This window comes from Drosophila kikkawai, chromosome 3L, assembly GCF_030179895.1.
Source record: "Drosophila kikkawai strain 14028-0561.14 chromosome 3L, DkikHiC1v2, whole genome shotgun sequence".
In the NCBI taxonomy this organism is placed as follows: domain Eukaryota; kingdom Metazoa; phylum Arthropoda; class Insecta; order Diptera; family Drosophilidae; genus Drosophila; species Drosophila kikkawai.
In genome coordinates, this window is record NC_091730.1 from 9,271,906 (window position 1) to 9,297,340 (window position 25,435).

General features: G+C 36.8%; 1 protein-coding gene across 3 annotated transcripts; it reads left to right on the forward strand.

Moving 5' to 3' along the window:
• Window positions 1-76: 76 nt before the first annotated feature.
• On the forward strand, window positions 77-25,080 carry shd (cytochrome P450 family 24 subfamily A member shade). 3 transcript variants are annotated; one of them, XM_017163877.3, is made up of 7 exons: window positions 16,990-17,517; window positions 22,472-22,773; window positions 22,888-23,482; window positions 23,556-23,733; window positions 23,791-24,030; window positions 24,150-24,365; window positions 24,426-25,079. In XM_017163877.3, exons 2-7 carry the CDS (start codon window positions 22,479-22,481, stop codon window positions 24,534-24,536), a joined length of 1,635 nt encoding a protein of 544 aa, XP_017019366.1. In that variant the 5' UTR covers window positions 16,990-17,517; window positions 22,472-22,478; the 3' UTR covers window positions 24,537-25,079. The 3 variants fall into 3 exon arrangements, with proteins under 3 accessions (XP_070141411.1, XP_017019366.1, XP_070141410.1); XM_070285309.1 differs by lacking the exon at window positions 16,990-17,517 and having other exon boundaries at window positions 24,426-25,080; XM_070285310.1 differs by lacking the exons at window positions 16,990-17,517; window positions 23,791-24,030; window positions 24,150-24,365; window positions 24,426-25,079 and adding an exon at window positions 77-177 and having other exon boundaries at window positions 22,888-23,486; window positions 23,556-23,684.
• The last annotated feature ends 355 nt before the right edge of the window (window positions 25,081-25,435 follow it).

The following is a 25,435-nucleotide window of genomic DNA, read 5'->3' on the forward strand; positions in this document are numbered from 1 at the left end:
AAAGCCAAGTTAAAGGCTGAGTTGGCGGACAGCTGGAAGCTCTGGGCCAGCTGCTTGGCCGCCACCTTGGCGTCCAATGAGGCCGCTGGAGGCGTGGATGTGGGCGAGGGCGAGGGATTGCTGCTGCTGCCACCCGCCGGCGTGGTGTTCAGGAATGGACTACCCAGCTTGGGATCGGTAAGGGCAGAGTTTTTATATATCTTGAATCTTAAATCCTCTGGTTTTTCCAATGGGGATATTTAGATGGCAGATCTATATTAATATTTGATCATTTGTTGAATCTATAAGGTGGTTTTCCGTATTCCAATTGCAGATTATTTATAAATGTATATTTATTTTTAATATTATGTTTTATATTCCGACGTATTAGATGATTTTCCAATATTTTTATAGTCTTTCAATGTGTTTTATTTTTGTTTTTAGTGGTTCTAGGCTTTCTTATTTACAATCTCAGCAGGTTTCTTCACAGATTTTAAAGCATTTATTGAAGAAATTCAGATTTATTTACGAAAGTTCCAAGTCTGCGAATTATCCTTTGCAGTTTAAGATGAATTTTTTAGGTTTTGCTCTTTAATTTATTGTTTCTTTCATAATGATCTTGTTAATGGGCACTTTTAAGTCTTGACAAATAAAAATCTAGGTTTTTTTTAGTTTTATTTTTTAGATTTTAAAGTTAATCATAACCGATCAAATTAGTTTTCAAATAGACCAAAGATCACAAGATCTAAAGTTCGTAATTCACAAGCACTTTTCGATAACGACTTTCGATAACATTTCACGTTCAGTTCGTAACTGTGTTTGGTTTCCTTTGGAAAAACCACACTAAGATCCACCGATCAGATTCTCGCTTTGGTATTTCCCTTTTTGGAAAAGCGCCGGAAAAGTCGGCTTGAAGACCCGCGTGTGTTTAGGCCTACGAGAAAATTTCGACTGACTGGCCAAGCGGGCGAATGATTTCGAAATTGACTCAGTCGCACAATCTGGGCATCGTTTCAATCGTTTCAACCCCTCGCAGCATCGCTGGGCTGCCCAGTGCGAGTGCAAGCGAGATGGTCGCCTGGTTAACTTACCTGCTCGCACTCCCTGGTGAGTAAATCAGGGCATCGCTCTCTCACTCTCTAGCCACCGGAAGCAGTGTGAACGAGCGGAATGCAGACGGGGAACGGTGGCATTGGCACAAAACGAATGGGAATTTTATTATGTACATCATTAAAATCAACTATTTCGGATTCGGATTGGAGCCTGGGACTGAAACGCCACTGATCCCGGCACTGGCTGTCTCTCTCTAGCCCCCTCCCACTCTGAGTGCATTTTCATGGGTTTTTCCGTGAGTTTCTCCTGCTTTTCCCTGGGATTTTGTGGGTGGCCTTTTTGCCAGCGAACTGCGAACTCTGTTTATTTGTTTAAAAAGCTATAAATATTGAGAACGGGCTCTGCTGTTGGTTTTTTTTTCTTCGTTTGGCTTTTATTCATTTAAATAATTAAAAATTGTGCTGGCAATAAATGAGAGTAATAAATGTTGAAGGAAAATGGAAATGTGGGTAGTATAAATTGGTTATTAAATATTAAGAGCTGCTAGTTATAAGGGGTTTGTAATAAATACGATGGTAGGGTTTACTAAGGAAGTTTTAAATAATTTTTAATAAATAAAAAAAGTGATATTACAATTGGTTTTATAAAATATATTTTTAAGTTCGTTTAGTTTTTGTTGTAATTACATAAATCTTTACTTTCAACAGAAAATTACGGTATAGATAATCATTCTCTGGAGGACCATGTTGTTTTTATAGTTTTTATTATTATTATTAGTTTAACTAATTCAAATGCTTTAAAATTAATATCCCTAAAATGGCATCCCCCTACTGTTCTTTCAACGCCGAACTGAATTAATACGCTAATTAACATTTTAATATTATTATGTGCCTTATGTCTGCGGGCTTGCGTCCAAGGGGGGCACTCTTAACCCACCGACGACCCACGATTTATTTTATGTTTATCTATATAAAAATGCCGCTGTTGCTCACAATGCCCACACACACACACATACAAACTGGCACACAGACAGACGGACATTCAGACGGTCCACATACAAATACAAAAATGCGCTTCATTTAATAATAAACTACACCAAATTTTAATTTACTCAGTCAAAGTGGTAAGCGGCCATAGGAACGAAATGGTAAATGAAACCATCGACGGAGGCCACACCCACAAGAGCGAGAGAGCAAGCAGACCGTTAACCATTGATGCCGCCATTGTTGAATGAGTGCATCAATGTGAGTGTGAGTGAGAGAATGGAAACTCAACGCTTGAGTGAGTTTTCTCTATGAAGAAACTTAATTTTCCACCACAGCTTGTTGATTTTCGACTGTGTTCCCTATTTAATTGACTTTGCTCCTTCCATAAAAATGTTAACTGCTAAAATTTTAAATCCACTAAAGAAAGTTCCACCTTTTTCTTTGTTTTTCACTATTTATGTTTTTCCTAAGCAGCCCGCATCTTTAGCTTTGATCTAGACAATTCAATATTAATTTATGCATGGCAGAAAACATGTCATGGAATTTTCTTTTATCGCACTTAACAGATCTCAAAAAGAAAATGGGGAAAAATGTACACTAAGATTATTTTGAAGAATTTTATTGATTAAAATAAAAACTAGTTAAATTAATATTAAAATATATTTTAAAATAAATAGTAATTGTCCTAAAATAATAATATTTATTATAAGAAACAATCAGCAAAATGTTAATTTACTTTTTTAAATCTTGTACTTTTCTGGTATTATTTGTAATTTATTATTATACTTAATATTATAGCAAATTAATGTTTATTTTATCCCCAAATTTTGTCCAGTGTTATTACAAGGCCTTTTAAAATTTGAGCCCTTAAAAAAATCTAGCAAGACACTAAAAACTTGGTTAAAGATAACAAAAAAACACAACACACAGTCCTAACTGTGATTGATTTATTGTTTTATTGTGCCAAAAAAAAAGAAGAGAAGATAGAAAACCAGAAAGAGGCTGGGGAGAAGAAGAAATTACAATTTACAATAGCGATAAGCAGAGAAAAATACTACTTTTGAGGCCTACACTTTGGCTTTAACTCTCGGTCCACAACCTCTGAGCAACTCGAATCAAGCGAGGTTGTGTGTCGGGGTAATTAATAAATAATTTGTGAGATTTTTATTTTCTTTCACATGTTGGCCCTAAAAAATCGGAGCTCGTCTGTAGCCAACTGAAAAGTAAATAGCCATGGCTAATGTCAGGGGATTGGGGTTTATGGACGGGCGGGATATAGCCCCCCGCACTCTCAGTTCATTAAACTGTATGTGGAGGAAAAGAGTTTACTTTGGAGGCAGCTGAAATCTTTATGATTTCATTGTTGCATGTTTCAAGGTGGACAATGGCTACTGGGCATTGTAAATTTTGAAAAAAGATGGTCTTGGAAAGAAAACCTTTTTAAAAGTGTTGGGAAACATAAATAAGCTTTGAAATATGAATACAAAGAAAAAAACAGGAAAATAAAAAGGACTGCACTATAAATGAAATATTGATAGGAAGGTTTTACCTTTTTTTTAAATATTATTTTAAAGTCTACTTGCAATACCTTAATTATTTTCCAATGAAACCCTACTTAATATATAAGGTAATTAAGATTAAGAATACTTTAATTTGACATTAAAATTAATACAACACCAACTGTCTTAAACAAAAGCGAATTCAAACACTTAACCCACCCGGAGTCTCAATCTCAAGACTTAAGCAATCCCAACCAAAATCCAAGCCATTCCACCCCAGAAATGCAGCCAATATTTGGTCAATAATCCTTTTCCAAATTTGAATTTCCCATTGGCCACATAACATCTGTGACTTTGTAGCGCTTTTAACCCAAATCCTCCCACCGCTCCCAACTGCTGACCAATCTCTATACACAACAGAATTTTCATTTCACACCTATTTGAAATTTGCTGTCATCTTTGCTTACTGTTATTATTATTATTATGATTATAATGCGATTCGGGATTGGAATTGGGGCAACCGCAGGCGAGAGACGAAGACAGGAGGAGCAGCTGGGACACACACACATGTGTGTGTTTTATATATATATATATTCGACTTCTTTTATACTCTGGTTCGGTCAGCAAAACAAATCTCAACATTTGGCATACAATTTGCATTGTTTGAGATTGTTTTTTCAACCGTTTTCTAACCTTTTTTGTTTTTATTTTTTGCGCAAAGTTAAGTCTGGTTGATGTATGTCAAAGTTACGTGCGCGTGTTAAAATCCTGTCTAATTTAATATCTATAAATCCCCGGCTATGACAGGAGAGGGCCCAAGGGGCAAAGGGTTACAAAAAAACCAAAAAAAAAGGGTTATCATCGTTGGAGGGTTGCTTATCAACGTGGCAAATTGATTTGCGCTCGTTATGCGGTCACTTGGGGTACATTTTTGTTGGTCAAAATTGTAAAACCGAAATTGGCCAAACGTGCGTTACAAATTAATGTTTGTTCGGGATTTTGTTTCTCTCCTTTCACTGCGCTATTATTATATTTATTTATATATATATATTCCTTTTTTTATTATTGGTTTTTGTTTGCCTTTTTGCAAACACGCCATAAACCCTTTTATACTTCAACAGGATGTGCACGGGATGTGCCGCCTGATGCCGAGTTATGTGGTGCAAATGCCTTCGTGGGTGCAGTTCCCTTGTCCAGGGGTTGGTCAGGCAATCAATATGGTATTAGTTGGGCTTGTCATTCAATGACATCGATATGGCTTATTGATATTGATAGGAAAGCGAGGGGTTAACTTGGCCACACATGGAAGCGTAACCATACTATATAAGTGTATCTAGTTATTGTAATGGAAAATCAATCAATGGAGTTTAGATATATTAATTTAAAATTTTCTGGAGATTTTTAGTCTAAAAGTTGATTTTTAAAATGTTATTTTAGATGTTGTTCTATTTTATTTAAGAATAATATTTTAATTACGAGTAAGTAGGTTTCTTTGATAAAATGTCTTCTTTTTTGGGCAGATATAAATATTTATTTAGTTTTAAATTTATTTATATTTATTTTCACTCTTATTTGTTGTATTTACGGAGGTTTTTCTGATAGTATCCTGGTTTTTAGGGCAGCAATAACTATTTTGTAATCTATCCATACACATATTTATATTTTGTATAAAGAAATATCAATCTAATTATTATTATTTTACTTATTTAACCTCTTTTATCACTTCTTATTTGAGCTAAAATATCATAAAATAAACATTATCTATTCTCCTCCTGCCTTTAACCTCATTTTAGTACAATGTGAACACTTCTTTTAGCAACAATTTTTATGTGCAATCATATTATTTTCCACATGATACTCTGTGCCACTTCCGCCCCTCCTTTATCCATAGCGCTCAGTCGCTCGCGTCATCATATTTTTTATAGCATACTTTTGTGCGCACTCACGTTAGGTTAGAAAATGTCGCCTCTGATTGTTTTCTTATTTGTTTACACATCCGGGCTATTGACACACGCCAAAAGTACAGGAAACAGTGTCACAGAGAGATGGAGGTGGAGACCAAGGAGGCTGGCTGGCTGGCATATAGAACGTGCATGGCATATCAAAAAATCGAAAATGCCCCCCAGGACACATGTTTCAATCATTTTCCATTTTTATTTATTGTCAGCATTTATTCTGCTGACACTTTTCTATCTCCATCTCGTTCTCTGGTTTTCCTATCCTTGTTTGTGTGTGTGTGCTTAGAAAACAATTTGCAAATTGGTTGAAAAATCTGCCTTATGCCAAGTGGAAATCTTTGCATGAATCACTAAACTAAATGGAAATTTATCTGACTGCCGAAATGAATGGGTTTCTATGTATATTTTTCTGCCGCAGTAATTAAACAAAAATTTTGCCAAACTGTTAATCAGTTTAAGAAAATGGCAGCTGCTGCAGATTTAATTTCTTAAACATGGCTCATAAATTTCCTGTCTACGCCTGTTTGGGGGAGGGTAACCGAAAAAAACGTATTGAAATCCATAAAAAGTCAAAGAAGTAAACAGAATGAAATTGGAAAGAATTGGAAATATTGCAAGGGGGTAGGTTAACTTTTTTAAGAGTGTTTGGACTTGGAAGTGATTGTTTAAATAAAATACAATTAAAATATTATATATATTTGTTTAAGAGTTTTGATTATGAATCAGGGTTATTTTGATGTTATTATTATTAATTTTTCTAAAAGCTTTTAAACATTTTTTTATATAATTTCTAAGGCAATTACTTCTTACCTTTATGGAATATTTACATTTTGTACTTAAACGCTATTGATTTGATAATGTTTTAACCAGTAATAGTTATTTTTTTCTTAGAATTTTGGATTTAAAACAATAATATAATAATTAACAACATTTATTATACATTTTTTGACTTCAAAAAGACTATTCAGTTCAGGGTTTTTTTAAATTAAAATTCTTATTTAAAAATAGAGTATTCCTGCTTCCACTTTCTTGTTAATTTTCCCTCCACTTCCGTCGCAGTGTTGCCAATTTATGTGTAAAGTAAGCAAACGGCGGCTGATTGGGGAAACTGGGCTGTCCACTGGCTTGGCTCTCCTCCATTTTGGCAGTGCCACTCCACTCGGTTTTTCACCAGCCTCCCTTTAGCCCTCAAGCCCCAACAGTTTTTCTTTAGCCACCGCACATTGTTGCTCATGCAATTTCAATTACGTTTTCTGTCGATTTTCGAATACGTTTCGGCGTTTCAATTCGATTTGCAATCCACCCCGGCAATCAACTTTTACCCACACCATTTTCACCGCCCCCATCAGACCCATTTTCCAGCTTTCCCCCTTGCCACTTGATTTCAATTAAACTGAGTTGCCATTGGCGCTGACGCTTTTCGACGTGTCGCAAATGCTGCATTCAGTTTTCGCTTTTCCGCTTTTGCACTGACTTCACTCCCCCACCTTTTCCACGCCCCAAAATTTTCCAAGTTTATTCGCTTGTTTTGCTTCTGTCGACTGTTGGCTGCCGCTGCTTCTTGCCATTTAATTGTTTTTCTTCGTTTTTCATTTCGTGATTTCCTCTTTGAATCTTTGCTTCTTTTGCCATCGAGCTCCTCCACTTGACCACTTGCATTTTATGGGCGACGCGGAAAAGCTGTTTTTCGCCTTCAGTGGGGTGATTGGTGAGGGGAAGAAGGAAAAGCCATGTATTTGATGATGTTATGTTGGTGTTAGTTGGGTGGGGCAGATGAACAGTGGATAGTATTGATATTTTCAGTGTAACTAACAGTGTCATTTTATAGTTTTCCTATTCACTAACTTTATCCGTCTTGCCAAGATAAGGGTGCCGGCTTTCTTATTTGTTTTTTTAAGAAGGCAGTATAGCCCTCTTTGTTTTCTTTTAATTGAATTTTTGTGGGGTAATTTCCTTATGTATTTACAAATATTAATTCTTCATATAATTTCCCAAAAATAAACCCATTCCATGCCATAGTACACCCCCAAACCCTAACAAACTGTCCGAAAATCGCAGCCAATCGGGCGCTTTCCAATCGCCAATCGAGCGTCACAAATAAAAAGCAATGCGCTGCTTGTTTAAAACAAAGAAAATTGCCATTGTAAATAAAATAAAACAAAAAGAAAAAATACAAAAATCAAAAGAATGAGCAAATGGAGAGAAGTAGAAGGAATTGAACACCAAAGAGCCAAGAATAAAGTTTTTCAAAAGCGATAAAAACGAAATGTCGCATATTTTTATGACAAGCAGGGGGGAAATTTTCGGGGGTAGAAATCGAGGTGAGAGGAAATTCCTACGCACATTGGTGCAAATTGAATTTGTTGAATGGGAAACAAGGGTAATGAAATGAATAAAATAAGGAATTTTATAAGAAAATTTAATGAAAATTAAATTCTTAGAAGTATTTTTGATTAGTTTTTGCTTAACATGATTTAAGGTTCATAAAATACATTCTATTTGAAAGTCTAAAAAATCATAAAAAAGACTATTGCATTAGAAAACACCACTCTTTGTGAAAAAACAAACATTTTATTATTATTTCCCCATTTCAATTACAATAATTTAATAAATACAATTCATATTTTCTCGCTTATTAAGCTTATAGCTTATTAATTTCAACCAGGTACGCTCCACATTAGTCATAATCCCCTAGACAGTCACTCCTCCTATAATTATCTCTTATCTATTAACCCACATATATCATTATCAAATTGCTTTCATTGCCGCTGTGGCACTTGTGGTCTAAGGAAACTTTGCCAACTATTCCAAGTTCCTTGACTTGGCATAATTCACAACCACATATACATATGTACATCTTTATATATAGAGTATATATGGAGGCTATAACTCACTCAGTCCGCTCAGTTCAAGTATCCACACCCGGGCACAAATCATAATCCTGATGGCCTCAGATAGAGATAAAGTAATGCGGCTGCCTTCGCTCGCTAAATGGATTTCCCAAAACATTTGCCAAGTTTATGAAAAATAATCACAGAAACAGTGGGCGGAGAGGGGGGAAGGGACTGATCTATATCTATATCATGCAGCGTGTGGCTGGCGTATAAAGTGCTTTTAAAAACATCCCAACGATGTCGAGTCCTGGCCAAAAAGTTTTTGGCCAGAGCTTCTAGCATCTAGCTCTGGGCTGGGATGAGTGAGAGTTCTTGCCTTGCTGGAAAAGTGTTTTTCATAAGCAATAATAATAATTTCGAGGCCGAATTTTAATTGCACCCAATGGACTCGTTGAAAAGAGGACGGGTCAGAAGAGGGAAGCCTCACGATGAATGGCAATATAAAGTAAGCAATGAAGCGGGTAAACAAAAATGGGTTAGTTGCTTCTGTGAAGGAGTCTTATCGGGGAAATGTACTGGGAATTTTAAATATTTTATTATATTTTATAAATATGATATTACAAATAGGATTTCCTAATTAAATTGTGTTTAAAGTGCTTTATTTATGAATTATTGAGGTAAAAAATATAATTCCAATGATCTTAAACACTCTTAAAAATATTTTCCGATCTAAGTTAAAGCTTTATATATTTTTATTCAATTGTTTTACCTTCATAAATCGTTTCTTTAATTTTTAAAAATTTAACTTCACTTAAATTCTCTTAATTTAAAAATATCTAAGCCTTCACCTTACCCTCCCTAACAATTATTATCCTTGGAAAAGGCTTTCATCAATCACATTGGGATTTTCCAGCGCTTTTCCTTATGTCTACCAAACGCAAATCCATTAAAATACAACGAAATTAATTATTATGTAGGTCTGTCTCGGTGCCTGTTTTGTGTGCGTCAGGTGGGTGGTGGCATGGGTTAAATGGGTTAAAGGGTTCGGTGTCGGTGTCGGTGTCGGCTTGTTGTTTTTATGGCCACGTCTATTGCCTTGTCGCGTTTTGTTTCAACGGCGCCAACTTTCATGCTCAATTAAAACGTTTGTTTAATGAAAACAAATGCGCTTAATTAATAAACACGCATTTTGTGGTTCTCCCAGGCCGGGGGATTGCTGAATCGAGGTTGTAAACGGGGTTTTCCCTTCTATAATATCCCATGAATGTTTTTGGTAATGCAGAAATGTCGAAAACTGTCGCAGCTGTTTACGCCGCGGTTGTTTGTTATAATGGTTTGCTTTCGGTTGGTATTTTTTAATTACATTTTGTTTTACTTTTATTCCTGCGGTTATTGTTGGTGAGATTTATAAAAATTAAGTGCCAGCCAACAGTAGGAACAATTTTAAGAAGAGCACCCTGTATTTAGGGAAAATAATATTATAAATATCAAATGCATACCTTGAGGCGGTCATGGAAAATCTGTTTAGTTCGCAAAGTAAACGTAATGCTGGTCAGGCGCCAGAGTCTTGAAATAAATATAATAAAATAAATAAATAAAATTTATAAAAAATATACTTTTCAAGGCCTTATAGGACCTTGATTCGTCAAAACATTAATCTATTCACACATGGATATATTTACATTTAAAGAATTAAAATATTTTCGGTTTTCTTGAAAAGGTATTATGATTTTAGTCAGTGAAGGAGGCATTTCCCACCCTATAATTCATATATATTCTTCATCAGGAATAATAGCTGAGTAGATTTAACCATCTCTGGAAAAAAAATACAATTTTTAAATTTTGGAAAATTTTATAAGGGGTTACATCGTTAAATTTTTGAAAAAATTGTTAAAATTTTAAATTTTTTTACATTTAAAAATTTAGTATGCAGATTTAATAACCTTACAAAATCTAGCATAGGAAAGTTTTCAGAACTAAAATTAATGCATATTTAGCTTAGCTATGATTGTTTTTAAATTAAGTCCCTTTTTCATGCTTTTATTTTTTAAATTTAATTTATAACTGCTCTATGAACCTACATACTATTTATACAACTCCCTATACCATATATATTCTATGTACATAACTCCCTATAAACTAGATTGCTCAACTTCCTTTCCCTTGCACCATTTTATATCTGTCATATTTGCAGCAATTCTATTAATACTTGTAAATTAATAAACCAGCAGACCCCTTTTTATTTTTCTAGTGTCCCTGTTTTATTCGAGGCATAAATGCATTTCCGGAACTCAATATCTCCCCCAGTTTTTGCCCAATTTGCGGACTAGACGAGGCCTAGGCTATGACTTTGGCTTTGATTGCGAGTGCGCGACTGACGAGTCGATGGAATGGAATTGCATGGTCGAGGGCTACTCATATTTATTCGTATTTTTTACCCACTCCGCAGTTGACACATTTCTCGCTCGACTATCGCTCAACTTTCCCAGACTTTCTCACATAGGTCATCAGAAACGTTGCAAAATATATATTCGGTGAATGTCTAGGTGGAAATTTCGATAACATCTCGTATTACCCGAGCTTATTGCCAACCCCGCTTCGGTCTCGCTTTGTCTACAATTTCAGTGGCGCTATTTTAATTATGTTTTTTTTTCTGTTGCGGTTATTTGGGTTTTTTTCGTTGCCCCTTTTTTGCAATTGGTACCTTTTTTTAAATTAAAAATTTCGTCATAGGCCCGCACACGTGTCTTATGGGTGATAAAATTGGCGGGCCAACAGTGCGTATGCATAATTGATTGTGACTTATTTGGGTGCATTCTATCAGCATTAAATGTTATTTAATTATATTTATACATATTTTTTCAGACAAAAACAGCTCGAAATCTTATATATATACCTTTCCATCTTAATCATTTTAACACCTATTAAAAAGTCATGTAAACACCACCGAAAAATTCGTATTTTTAGGCTTATCACCTCGAATAATATCACCCACAGTCCCCGCAGAAATCTCTTGGCCATTTCCGTTGCTCATTAAACGATAAGCTGCAAAGCCCAATTAAAATTCATTAAAATGTAAGACGTATTTCGACTTCTTATCAGGCAAGGTGTCGAAAAAAAATGCTTAATGCGCAAAAAAACGAAAAAAACTGTGAATGAATCCGAGAGTAAACATTATGGTATATTACACCAGCTGAAGATCGGATCCGCTGAGGGGGAGACCCATGGAGATCCCACTCAGACGCGCTCCGCGGCCACTGATTAATTATAGTGGAGCACTTGTGCATATAGTACTCGTTACTATAAGGCATGATAAAGCAAATAAAGAGAGAGAGAGAGAGAGAGAGGAGAGCATAAGGAGAGATTGTGGCAATAAAGGGCAGATCGTCTTGGCTGCCACAGCTGTGGCTGCTGCTGCTGCTGCTGGGTCAAGTTCAAGGACAGGCGGCTGTTCGTTCAACAATAATAAATTGAAATGAATGGAGGAGGAGGAGGTGGAGCAGCCAGAAATGGGGGTAAGGGGTAATGGGAGCATGTGTACAGGGAGAGAAAAACTACAGAATTTTTATTAAATATTTATAATTTATTTTACCCAAGTAAATATATTACAAAACATTTTATATTTAGGTTTTTTAATTACTTACGATGAAAATAAATTCTAAACATATTCAGAGTCATATAATTTAACAATTTAAAAATAGTTTATAAATTCTAAATTAGTTTACTTAACTTTATAAATTAATTAAGAGCTCTAATCTATTTGATTTCACTTTTATTTCATCCATCTCTTTCCTGTTCGACTCCCTATCTATCTCTATCCCTGTCTGCCTTGTTATCTTTCGGAAGACCGCGCCCTTTGTAGATCATTGGGTCACTATGCGTCCCTCAGCGTCACTTTACCGCTTGCAACTGGAACACAAGCAAAGGCGGCAAAAAAAAAAAAAAGTAGCAAAAAAAAGTAATAATAAAAGAATACTGACCACAAGAGGGCCCCCGAAGGCTGTCTTCTCAACGATTCTGCGAAGAAAGGAGGCGCAGAAATGAATTTGCAGCCTCGTGGGGTAATCAAGTGAGGCAACTGGTAACGATGCCACTTGTGCTTGTGCGCTCACTCAGACAGCGTGGAGCTTCTTCCATTGTGAACGGTGTCTCGGTGTGTTGTTCTGGGTTGGCGCAGCTCCTGGTACCCTATATAAGGGAATATGAATGTATGAGAGAGGTTTTGGGGTATACCTAAATATATTTAAATATTTATTTTTATATTTTAAATAGAAAAGAACATTTTTCTAGGCTTTTAAAGGTTTAAAATCTATCTGATTCCAAGTTCTAAAATTTTCAAAAATTGTTTAAGTAATATTTTTACAGAGCATTTGGGTTACTTCCCTATTCAGCAGCTTCAGGCGACTTCTGCTTCGTCTTCTGCCGTAAGCCTCACGTTGGAGTATTCTTACTTGTTATCAATTGTTGTTGTTGCAGTTCTACACCCTCCTCCCCAACACCCCTTCTCTTCCTTGACTTCCCTGGTTGTTGTTGTTATTGCATTTAAGTGCAGCTTGTTAATGCTCATTAAATGTTAAGGGAGCTGTGAGCTGTGGAGCTGTTGGCTCTGAGCCGCAGCTCTCCAGCTCAGCTCCATGGCACTTGTCAGAGCCTGAGCCCTGCCACAAATTGTGGCAGAGTCGGATCCCCGGAGCTGTGGGCTTTAGTTTCATAAAATGAAGCGAGCCAGAAAGTCGCGGCGGGCGCGTTGAAAGGAAAACAATTTTGCCTTTCGGCATTGAAAAATCGGAAAACAACCGAAAAACGATCAATGTCAAAGTGAATAAAAGTTGAAGCTATAAAATCAATAAGAAAACAACAAACCAAAAAAAGGAAAATAAGCAATTGAATATTCAAAGCAAGTGTGCTATCTTTTAATGCACAGAGAAAAATAGGTTCAGTAGAAAAATGAAAATAAATCTTTACGATAATAACGTATTTTTGTTATATTTTCTAAAAGGCTTCAAGGACTTTAAGAGCTTAAGGAGAGCCTTAGTTCACTATAGAGTCTACTTTTAGGCACTTGGCAAAGTGATTTGAAATTCTCGCTTCCAAATCCTTTTTCCTTTAGAACTTATACTTTAGCTTGTACTTTATTCTCTGTGCATCACTTCATCATCGTGATCAGTTCATCATTATTGTGATCATCAACATTGTTGTCGTCGCGTGAAAAACCTGTTCGCTTGGGAAAAGGCTTCGTGTTGTTGTTGTTGCTACATCTTGTGGCTGTGTGAAGCTAATTGAAAAGAAGTATTAACAACGCTGCCTTTTGTTTTTATACCTTTTGATGATTGACTGACCGACCGACCAACACGAAGGAGTCGCACGAGTAACAGGGGCAGTCCAGTCTGCCGGCATTCTGGCATGGCATAATTGTGGGATCAACCGGCAGCAGCAGCAGCAGCAGTGGCAAGCCGAGCCGGGCAACTGCCCAGCTAATTAGTAATGCAAAGCCAATGCCTACTCAGTCACTCAGGCAGGCAGTCATTCAGTCATTCAGCCATTCAGCCATTCAGTCACTCAGTCAGTCATTCAGGCAATTGCTTAGAAATTCGATTTGTATTTCCACTGATCGACAGGATAAGAATTCATCCGTCTCGGAGGAGAGCGTGTGAATCCCCCGACCAGAGATGAAGATACGCGGGAATCGTATCTAATGTGACAGCTGAGGGTAGCCAGATAAGTATCTACAAGATAATAAGAGGCGGTAGGATGTCCAAACGGATTTATATATTACGAAGGGGAATTGAATTGACAGAAGGTGAGGCAGGTAATCTTCAACGATGTGATTTAATAAACTGGATTTTCTTAAAAATAAAAGATTATATTTATAGAAATATCTTAGATAATTGTTAGAAGTATGTAATAAATATTACAAAAATGTGAAAATAATTCAAACAATTTTATATATCTCGGTTTTAACTTTTATTTAATTATTAAATAAATCAATACGCATATGTATCAATATTCTTCCATGTATCTTCTTAAAATCCTAGAAAGTCTCTCTATTGATTTTATATCTCTCACAACATATCCTTACCCATTTCTTTATAAGCAACCGATTGCTCCATAAACAACATCCATATTGTTGTGAATGAGATACGTCTATTTCCATCTTTATGCATCTTGTATCTATATATCCTACACCGATCCAGACGAGCGTGTACACATGCGCATTGTTTGGCTTTAAAACAACACGACCACAACTCTAATTCGCATTAATTTAAAACTCAATCAAGGCAATTAGCGCGCACACTGGAGCGACACTCACGATCACTTTGGCTCCCAGCCCCTTCTGGTGTTCCTGTGTCCCCTCCTTGATCCACGTCCCTGCCCACACACTGCACACGCATGCGAAGGATTGATGGGTTAATAGAGGAGGAGTGTCCGGGCTATGGGATATCCTGGGAGATGGTGGTAACTTATAATTGTTTGCTTAAAGTTTGGATTTTTAAATATTATTTTTATTTAAAGGGTAATTAAATTATTAAATTTTTTTTTCTTTTGATTATAAAAATCAAATCAAAATTCTGTTTGTAAAAAAACCTTGTATACTTTCTGGGGGAGGCCACAAAAATAGTCCTTAAAACTATTCCAATGGAAAATAAAATTAGGTTGGTTTAGAAAATTTTCAAAAAGGCTTTTAAAAAAATTAGGAACATTTGATCGGGACCCTGATATAGCAAATATATTTCAAATAAATTAAATAATTTTATAGATATTTTTTTAATCATGGTTCCTAAGATATAGTTGATTTGACCAAACTAATTTCCCGATTGATGTGAATTTTGGTATGTAAGGAGGTAAACAAATTTGTAATATATTATTAACTGCAAAATATAATTAACTTTAAAACTTTAACTAAACAAGCAAAGTATAAAGCGTGAGAAAAATTTAAAAAAATCAATCAATCCGCTTTAGAAAAACTCCCAACTCCTTGTTACATACACTGCCAGCATACCCCTGAGCTGCTTGAGTGGCCGAGGTACTTACATAAATCTCAGCCAGTGGCAACATTGTAACATAGTCGACTCTGTCGGATCAGACGGAGCGACATCCGGACAGCCGGTCGCACAGCTGATTTCGGTTCTCGAGACTCGCTCGACACCGCCGCCGCCTGGGCGAACCAGTTATATCGTCGCACTATACTCTATATATGCTATGTTATATGGAGTGCAACCTACCTCACGCTGACAAGCTGACACAAACACACGCGAACAGCGAACACACCTCCCTCTATCTCTCTCTCTATCCCAAACCACACATATGTACGTACACTCGGAAAAATTATTATTATTTTCAGTTTTGTTTTTGAAATACATCGACAAAAATATTATTATTGCTTATTTACAATTATTTATATAACAAATATATTATTATTGTTTATTAACAAAAGCTTAAGCCACAAAATAAAACAAGAGTTTCCCTAAAAGTAACTCCATTTTTCCTAATTCATGAAATATTACCCTAATGTAAGAATAATGAACTTAAATATTTTTATGAAAAAAAAGAAAAGTTTTTCCCATATTTAGGAATTTAAAATAAGATTCAACAAGATTCCTGAAACATCCTTTCTAAACTGAATTTATAAATGTACTTACATTACGCGACTTTTTAAGGTCGTTTTTAGGTAGCAATTTTTCTGAGTGCACGTACTACGTACAGCTGCCGTGTGTGGTTGTTGTGTTGCATAAATTTGCCAGAAGTAAACATTTCAATAAGCCTTGAGGCATTGTTTCTTGGCAAACTTTCATTGAGATTCTATATGCGAAAAGAAGAAGAGGCGGGCGAAGATTACGCGCACACATGGGTTCTTATCAGCGGCATGGGGAATACGAGGAAGAGGAAGCAACGGGAGAGCAAGTGTACACAGAGAGCGAGAGTGATCGATACAGTGGAGATTCAATAAATGAAATTTAGAGGAGTTTTTGCAGATTAATAAATTCATAATTAATATTAATTTGATATCTAATTAATATTTAATAAAAACCTCGCGTAGTTTATTTTTATGAATTAATTTAATATTAAAATTATATCCTAATGCCTTTTAAATTACTCTTAATTGTTATATAAAATTAAGAAAATTCCAATGTTTATTTATATGAATTTATTTGATATTATTGATATAATATCTCAACTATTATCAAAATTAAAACATCCTAAAGTTAGGAACTGATATTTACTTTAAGGACATTTTCAAACAATATTTAAAAGGAAAATAATTTTCTTGATATTGTATAGTCTCCTTAATTTTAATTTCCATAAAATCATAAATAGCCACATATCTGTGTACTCATTACCGAAGTTCTACTGTAAATCTCTCACACAGAGAAGAACGTCAGGGGAACCCGGCAAGCGGGAGCAGCAGGCATTAAGAACCTTACTCACTGCAAACGGATTCGAACAGCTGGTCCGAAGATCGGTTCGAGATCGGCCACAGATCGATCTATTGATTCGATGGATGGATCGATCAGCGGAGGCACTTGTTGCGTGGTTGGTGGCTCGGTTCGGGTCCGGGAAATGCGATGGTGTGCGAGTGCCGAGTGCTCGAGCTATATTGGTGTGTGTGCCTGCGTTGGGCTCGGCTCGGCTCAGCTCAGAATTTCCCCCCATTCATAGTCAGTCTTTGACTTGACGTTGCTGTCGTCGCAACAAGTGACGCAAAACAGGGATCGCGGAGGAGCTAGGCGAAGATCGGAGATCGCGCTGGGACTGGGATATTGATCGGGATTAGATTCCGGGAGTCGATTTTTTGGGACTCTGTCCGTACGGAAAGGTGTCACGTTTTATGTTGATTAATATTAAATATTAATTCCATTAACAATTATGATTGATCGTCAACGAAAACAACAGAGTCCAAAAGTGCAATGTCTGTCTGTGATTAGAAGTTTCTATTGTGTTTTCCTCACCGCACCAGAAACTGCGATTAAAGGTTGCTTGGAATGCCAACGACAAAAGCTTTAAATAACAACAATCCATAAATGTGTAATATAACAACTGAAAGTGATGTTGAAATATTTTTAAAATATTTGCAATGTTCTAAATCTAAAAAGTTCAAAGTGATAAGCCAAGCATAAGAGATTCAGTGTAATTAGAAATGTCAACGATTCGGATCTAGCCGGTAAAAGGATATAACTTATTGGATTTAAAACGAGAAAACCCTAAAGTGGTAAGTGGAGTTAGTTATGTGAAATGTTTAGATGCTAATTAATTAAAGAATGAGGTTTTAGAATAAATCTTAAAGTCATGGCTTTGATTTAAGCTACTTTAGTGGTGTGATTCCCAGAAATTAACAACTAATCTAGATTTTTTTTACTGATTTCTTCTAAATCCGCTGACTTGTGACAGTCACCGAATATCAAGTAAATTTTTAAAATATTTACACAACCGCAGTAGTTAATCTTAAAATGCAATATGATTAAAATAACACCGAATCGAACTTCAACAAAATATATATCATATGTATAAAAATATACACAGGTGTGTGTTCGTGTGTATATATCTTGGAAAAATAAATCGTGTTATACTTCGGCAAACAAACGCATTAAATTGCAATTATCCGCCTCTCAGCTCCAGTTCTCTCTCTCTCCTCCCTGCTCCCTCCAACTCTTCTCACGGCTGTCTCGGGGCTCCATTTATTTATTTATTAATTTTTTCTCCATTATTATTTCATATTTATCAGCGAGCACGAGCGTTTTCAAGTGTAACGCAATGAGAAGAAATAATAATAATAATTTTTTGATGATTTTCTTTTGTTATCAATTATGTGAGAGAGCTTCAAGTTCATTATCATCGTTAAAAAATACAAAAAAAATCAACATCAACAGCTGGAGCCTCTCGTTTTTTTGTTGTTATTTCATCTGGTTAGGGGAAAAAACGGATTGTAAAATCATAAAATATCTCCTCTTCCCAAAGTGAATGTCAGTCGATTACGTTTTTATTTGAATTTTTGTATTTTTTGTTTTGTTTGTTACAAATTGCGAATGCAACGTGCATTGACCGAGGGATTATAATTATTTTGGGGTCGATGTCGATGATGATACATTTGCCTCTGGGTTGGGTTTTTGGGGAAACAGTGGCTGCAGGTTTTGGGGTTAATATTTAAAAGTTAATAAAGGAATTTATAGGTTTTTAATGAGATATTATTGTAAAGAAGATGGAAAATGTTTATGTTTATTAATAATAAATTCTGTTACCTCTTTACCGTAACATTTATTGATTATTAATTCCAAAAATCAGTACAATTTATTCACTTTTCATTGGCCTGGTTCTACTGTGTTCAAGTCGCACGCCTTCTCACCTTGTCCGAGTGTTATATAAATATCCCTCCTGTTTTTTTTAACCGAAACTCCACGCGAATTCCGCGACATTGTTCTGCGATCATTTTTCACCTTCCTTTTTCGATTGGATTTCGATCGGAACGCATTTCGCTGACACATCAAGAACCCACCTTGGGTGTTGGGCCAAAAACTAAATTTCAAAAATATATTCAACCTTTTGGCGACAGGCTGTCCAAAAAGGCACCTGCAAATAAGGGCTAGAAGAAGATATTCCAGTTAACAATATAATTAAACGTAAGTGCGACGTTGCCAAAAAAAAAAGTAAAGAAAAAACCACGCGACGACAGGCCAAAAAATGTGACACAAAAACGGAAAACTGAAATAATTTCTACCAACTTTTTTGCAAAATAAACAAGTTTATGTTTTCATCAGAATTTACATACATCTATATATAAATGTACATATATATGCCGAGTGATTCTTAATTCGGCATTTATCCGTGGCTATTTTTATTGGCACATTTTTCACATTTATGCAAATCGAATCGAATCGAGAACCCATATCGTTTGGGCCACTGCTGCGCAGTTACAGAAGACCCAAGCTCAGCTCAAACGCTTTGCCGATCCGCGATTCGCAATCCGGAGACCCGACATCAGCAGATTATGTCACTATATATATATACACGTTCATATATAGAGTGCACGAACGCCGCACGGCGAGATATCGGCCGCGATATGCTGGCTTATGGCTCATGGTCACGGCCACCGTCGACAAACGGGAAACTTGGCTTAACAATTTCTTTCCTCGGTCAGCTGTTCCCGCCAACGTCTCCTGCTCTTGCCAAAAAAAAAATACAAGTACAACAAATAGTTGGATAAAAAGAGTTAACAGAGAGTGGCATACAGAGGAAGAAAAAAGCTTTAAAATTTAGAGAGAAATATTAGCTATTTTAATCTTAGATTTTTCAGGAAGAAATAAGACTTTACTTGCGATTTTTAAAATTTTTATTTATTAACCAAAACTTCATTCTTGAAATTTTGTATGTTTTAAATAATTTACAAATTGTTTTATTCATATTTAAATTAATTTAATGCTCTAAAATAAAGTCTAAAAAATTATTTTAAAAGGGTTTCTATTTCCCAATGGCTGCTTAGCTTATCCATTATTGATTTAAACATAATTTTAAATTAACTAAAATATTTCGGAGTCTCTTATTCATTTAATCTGAATTTATATACAATATTCTCCGTGTATCTACCATTATCTAGACTTTGGCTTTAGCCAGGTTCAATGTACGGACAACGATGTGCCAACGTCGAACGACAAAGTAAGCCTCGCAAATAGAAATAGAGAAATTTTCTCATTAGATTTTTGCCATTTTGCCGCACTTCTATATTTCTTTTTCTCTTTTGCAAAAAAAAAAGCCTTGTCCAAACCAACAACCAAACTTGCTTTCCATCCTAGAACCCGCCGAAGAACCAAGTTTGGCTCAAAAGCTGGCCTCGTACATTAGAAAGGCATTAGAAGTTGGCTTGGCTAAAGAAAAGTGAAAGAACTAGAGAGAGAGAATTATATAAAAGTCTGAAAACTAAAGATTATATCTAGATTTACTCTGTGAAATGAAAACTTTTACAAATAATTAAAAGTATCTAGGAAAGAATGCTTGCTGAGAACCTAAGGAAACCATTTCTTCAATCTCTAAATGTAACAATTTCAATTCAAACTCTTAAAGAAAAACCTTTTCCTTAAAAAACCCTCTTTCCAAGCGCTTTTTTTTTTTGGCCATAGACAACATATATTTAAAGTCTTTCACATAACCAAAATCCAAGACCGATTCGATAACGCCCAAAACATTCTCGTAGCCATAAACTTCGTTTTCTTTTATGTCATTTTTGTGTTTTTGTTGTGGTAAACAAAAAGCCAAGTTAATGACTGCAGAACCATCGGAATAATCAATAAGAAAGCAAGACAACAAAATCAAAAAAATCGAAATTTTTATTTGCGTCTTAACCCAATTAGGGGAACCTGGAGAAATGACGGCCAGATATTGTGAAATTCCAAGATCAAAACAGAGCCAAGAGAAAGACAACAAAAAAAGACGAGAAAGAACTTTCCCATCGATTCTCGCTTTACATAATAATCGGTTACATAATATGCTTTCTACCCACCGCTGGGTGCTTTCTTCTCCTTCTTCTTTTGGCCTGGAGCTGGTAGCTGGTTTCCAAGCCGGTTTTGGCCAGATGCTTCCTCCTACCTCGCTTCTTCTAACGCAACTCTAACGATGAGAATGGAGTGGAGCTGAGCTGGCGGTGGATCCATCTGCATATTAATCAGAGAGTTAGCCGGAGCGAAGAGAAGGGAATTCGCAAGAATTCTTATTAAAAAGCGAGTTTGCGGCTTTGTTGTTCTAACCACGTTGGAAAAGTGAGAAGCGCAAAGAACGGCGCACGCGTCGCGCTGAGAAGCGATCTCATGATGAGATGAGGAAGTGATTAGGCCCCCAAGAAGGAAGTGCTCGACGCAGATGTCTATGATTTGTATTTCCAGTTTATTTTCTTCTGTGTTCTCTATATCTTTTTTTTTTGCACAGAGGCCTATCATCGAATTTGCATTAATAGCCATGGATTTGCCACACCTTTTCCCGCCCAAAAAAAAAAAAAAGAAGTCCATGTGACGGCTTCACGTAGATAAAGACATCAGTTACCTGGCTTCTTATCTGGTTCTTTTGCAAATACCAACTGCTCCTACCAGTTTTTCGGTAGCCCAAAGTCACCATGAGGTTTTCTTTTCGTATTCCGTATATATATTTATATTTATTTGCCCATCGATCGTGTGTCTGTGTGGCCCGGGCAAATATTAGAATCGATCATCTATCTGTTTTCTCATTTAGTTTTTTTTTTCTTATTCATTAATCACTGCGAGCAGGTAACCCCCTCGAGCTATAAATTGGTTACCAGCATATTTATTTAGTTTCGTTTTATATCCGGTTGGCAATAGGAAAATAGAGGAGAAAAAGGGTAGAGTCTAATAGGAAAGGGGAGAACCTTTTCCTTTTTCATATCTGTACCTTATAGAAACCCAATAAGAAAAGTATTCTTGTTGCGTTTTCTTTACCTTGAATTTCTGGAAAAGAAATGAAAAGAAAAGGGATTTATTGTGATTTATTTTTGGGTATAAAATAGTTAAGGTTAAGGTAGGCCTACAACTGATGACTTTTTGATAAGATAAATACTAGTTTCTTGTTAAGTATACTTTGATTTGGTTTTACTTAAATATTTAAATTAAAATTCCATTTTTATTATTATTATTCCCATATTTTCATTAATTTTCTGTTCATTTGTATTTTTATACCTTGAAGACTTTGTGGAATTTCGGTCTTGTTATTATTATTCCAGACATCTAAGGCTCTATAAACTTTATATTATATAGACTTTAGCAATCTGACGAAATTCGCAACGCAATCATTACACAAATTTTTGGGTTATTAACCTTGAACTTTATCACACCTGCTGGCTGGGCTTTTTATCTTATCTTGGTGTGGAAACCACGCATAAAGCTTGTTTCTTTTTTTCTCTGTCTTGCAAAAGAACCCGAAAACCGAGAACGAAGTGTTATCGCTTGCCTGTGTTGGCAATTATAATGCAAAATCGATGATCAACCAACGGGTGGGTTGGCCAAAAAATAAAAATACAAATTAGTCGACCGGTTGTCTGGCAACGGGCCGAAACGTATTGAATTTTAAGGCCAGACTTCAATTAAAGGCCTAGAATCAATTAGCATAGCATAAGTCTGGGTCAAGTGGATTAAACAAGTGAGACCCCCCGGCTTCCATTTCCATTGCAGCGTCCCCATGGTAATGGCCGTGATACTGTTGCTGGCCCTGGCACTGGTACTCGGCTGCTACTGTGTTCTCCACCGTCAGAAGCTGGCCGAGATCTATCTGCGTCCGCTGCTGAAGGACACGCCTCTGGAGGACTGCTACCATGCAGCGCCAATAGAGTCGCCAGAGTCAACCAAAAGAAGGCGACGCCGTGGCATCTGGGATATTCCGGGACCCCAGAGGATACCCTTCCTGGGCACCAAATGGATATTTCTTGTATTCTTCAGGCGCTACAAGATGACCAAGCTGCATGAGGTCTATGCGGGTAAGGTGCCAGGAATTTTAAAGGATTGCAAGCATTAAATCTATATAAAAATAATATCATTACATAAAAATTAAAAATTCTAAAAAATAAATAAATATCTATTCTCTACTCCAGATCTCAATAGGCAATACGGCGACATAGTCCTTGAGGTAATGCCCTCGAATGTGCCCATTGTCCATTTGTACAATCGCGAGGACTTGGAGAAGGTGCTGAAGTATCCCAGCAAATACCCCTTCCGACCGCCCACCGAGATCATTGTGATGTACCGTCAATCCCGACCGGATCGCTATGCCAGTGTGGGCATCGTCAACGAGCAGGGACCGATGTGGCAGCGCCTACGATCCTCGCTAACCTCCAGCATCACTTCGCCAAGGATTCTGCAGAACTTTCTGCCCGCTCTAAACGCAGTCTGTGATGACTTCATAGAGCTGCTCAGATCCCGACGAGATCCGGAATCCTTGGTAGTGCCCAATTTCGAGGAGCTGGCCAATCTGATGGGTCTCGAGGCTGTCTGCACTTTGATGTTGGGCCGAAGGATGGGCTTCTTGGCGGTGGACACCAAGCAGCCGCAGAAAATCAGCCAACTGGCGGCGGCCGTCAAGCAGTTGTTCATCTCCCAAAGGGATTCCTACTACGGACTGGGCCTGTGGAAGTACTTTCCCACCAAAACCTACCGAGAGTTTGCCCGGGCCGAGGACTTGATCTATGAGTAGGTACACACACCTATCTTGGGCTTTTATAAGATTTTCCCTGAAACTAATCCTTCAATCAAATAACTCCAGTGTGATCTCCGAGATCATCGATCATGAGCTAGAGGAGCACAAGAAGTCGGCGGCCTGCGAGGATGAGGAGTCAGCCGGCCTGCGCAGTGTCTTTCTTAATATCCTAGAGCTCAAGGATCTGGATATAAGGGACAAGAAGTCGGCCATTATAGACTTTATAGCTGCGGGCATTGAAACGGTTAGATCATATTATATACTTTGGGAATTTTCTATAATTAATTGGTTAAATTTTCAGTTAGCCAACACCTTGCTGTTTGTGCTAAGCTCTGTCACTGGCGATTCTGAGGCCATGCCTCGCATTCTCAGTGAATTCTGCGAGTATAGGGATACAAATATCCTGCAGGATGCTCTCACAAATGCCACATACACCAAGGCCTGTATACAGGAATCTTACAGACTGAGGCCCACGGCCTTCTGCCTGGCCAGGATCTTGGAGGAGGATATGGAGCTGTCCGGTTACTCGCTAAATGCAGGGGTGAGTTAGAGTATTTAATGTAGGTTTAGAACCTTAAACTCTTCAATTAATGTATCCTTAAGTTAAAAATTATAATATAAATATTTTCTTTATAAACTTTTTCTTTTTAACCTCCCCAGACCGTAGTGCTCTGCCAAAATATGATTGCCTGTCACAAGGACAGCAACTTCCAGGAGGCCAAGCGTTTCTGCCCGGAGCGTTGGATCGATTCGGCCACGGAGAACTTTACGGTCAATGTGGACAGTGCCAGTATTGTGGTGCCCTTCGGAGTGGGTAGGCGGACGTGTCCGGGCAAGAGATTTGTGGAGATGGAGGTGGTCCTGCTGCTGGCCAAGGTGAGTTGTAACTTCAATCACCAAAGATCCCTAAGCTAGACTCACGAGCTTTCCTTTCAGATGGTCCTGGCCTTCGAGGTGAGCTTCGTGAAGCCCCTGGAAACGGAGTTCGAGTTCCTGCTGGCCCCAAAGACCCCGCTCAGCTTGAGGCTTAGCGATCGCGTCTTCTGATGGTCGCGGAGCTGAGGCTCAACTGTCCCAAAACATTGCCTAACCTTGGGCGTTAAAAATAGCTAGGAACTGAACCACTAAGTGAAGTATAGTGTAAAATATGAATAGAAAACTGCGCACATATCCCGTATATATCCTTGATGAGCCCAGCATCAGCAGCAGCCTAGTCCTGTGAAGCAATCTAAAGCAATTAATTAAACGCAATCAATATACATTTACATATTTATGCTGACTGGATGTAAGTAGTTCTGTATATGAATGTCATGTTTGTTTTTAATAATTACGTAAAGTTCTTTTAGTTATTGTTAGTAGCTAGAGCATAAGTAGCAGCAATTGTTTTTGAAAGACTGTGTTTAAGTTTTGTGTTTTGATATTAACCGAGTTCTTTACATGCCTCTATTTCCTGTATATAGTCTTGCAAATTTGAACATTCTATGCAGTGTGTATGTACAGCCTAATTTTAATTGTATTTATTCAAGTGTTTATACTATAGCAAAGTTTTTATTTCGTCTCTGTATCTGTGAATATTTTTTGTTAAAAAGAGAGAACTAATATTCAAATGAATTGAAATTATAAGAAATCAAAAAGTTAAAAACGAAACTATGAAGTGTCTATTTTTCTGGGATTAACTTTATGTATGTATATATATTTATTTTAAAGGGTCTACAGTTCAGTCCTCTATAACAGGTTTGAGAATAAGATATTTATGTAATTTCCTGGGATTTATTTTGCTGACAAAACTGCTGACATTTGCTTGAAATATCCCTTTGTTTTTACAGTGCCTTCCTCGTATATTAGTAACTTTAGTGAGGTGGTTCATGACTTTACTAAAAAACCCCTTGTGCTGAATGGCTTTTAAGTTTTTAATTTATTAGTAAAATAATCATAGATCAAGATTC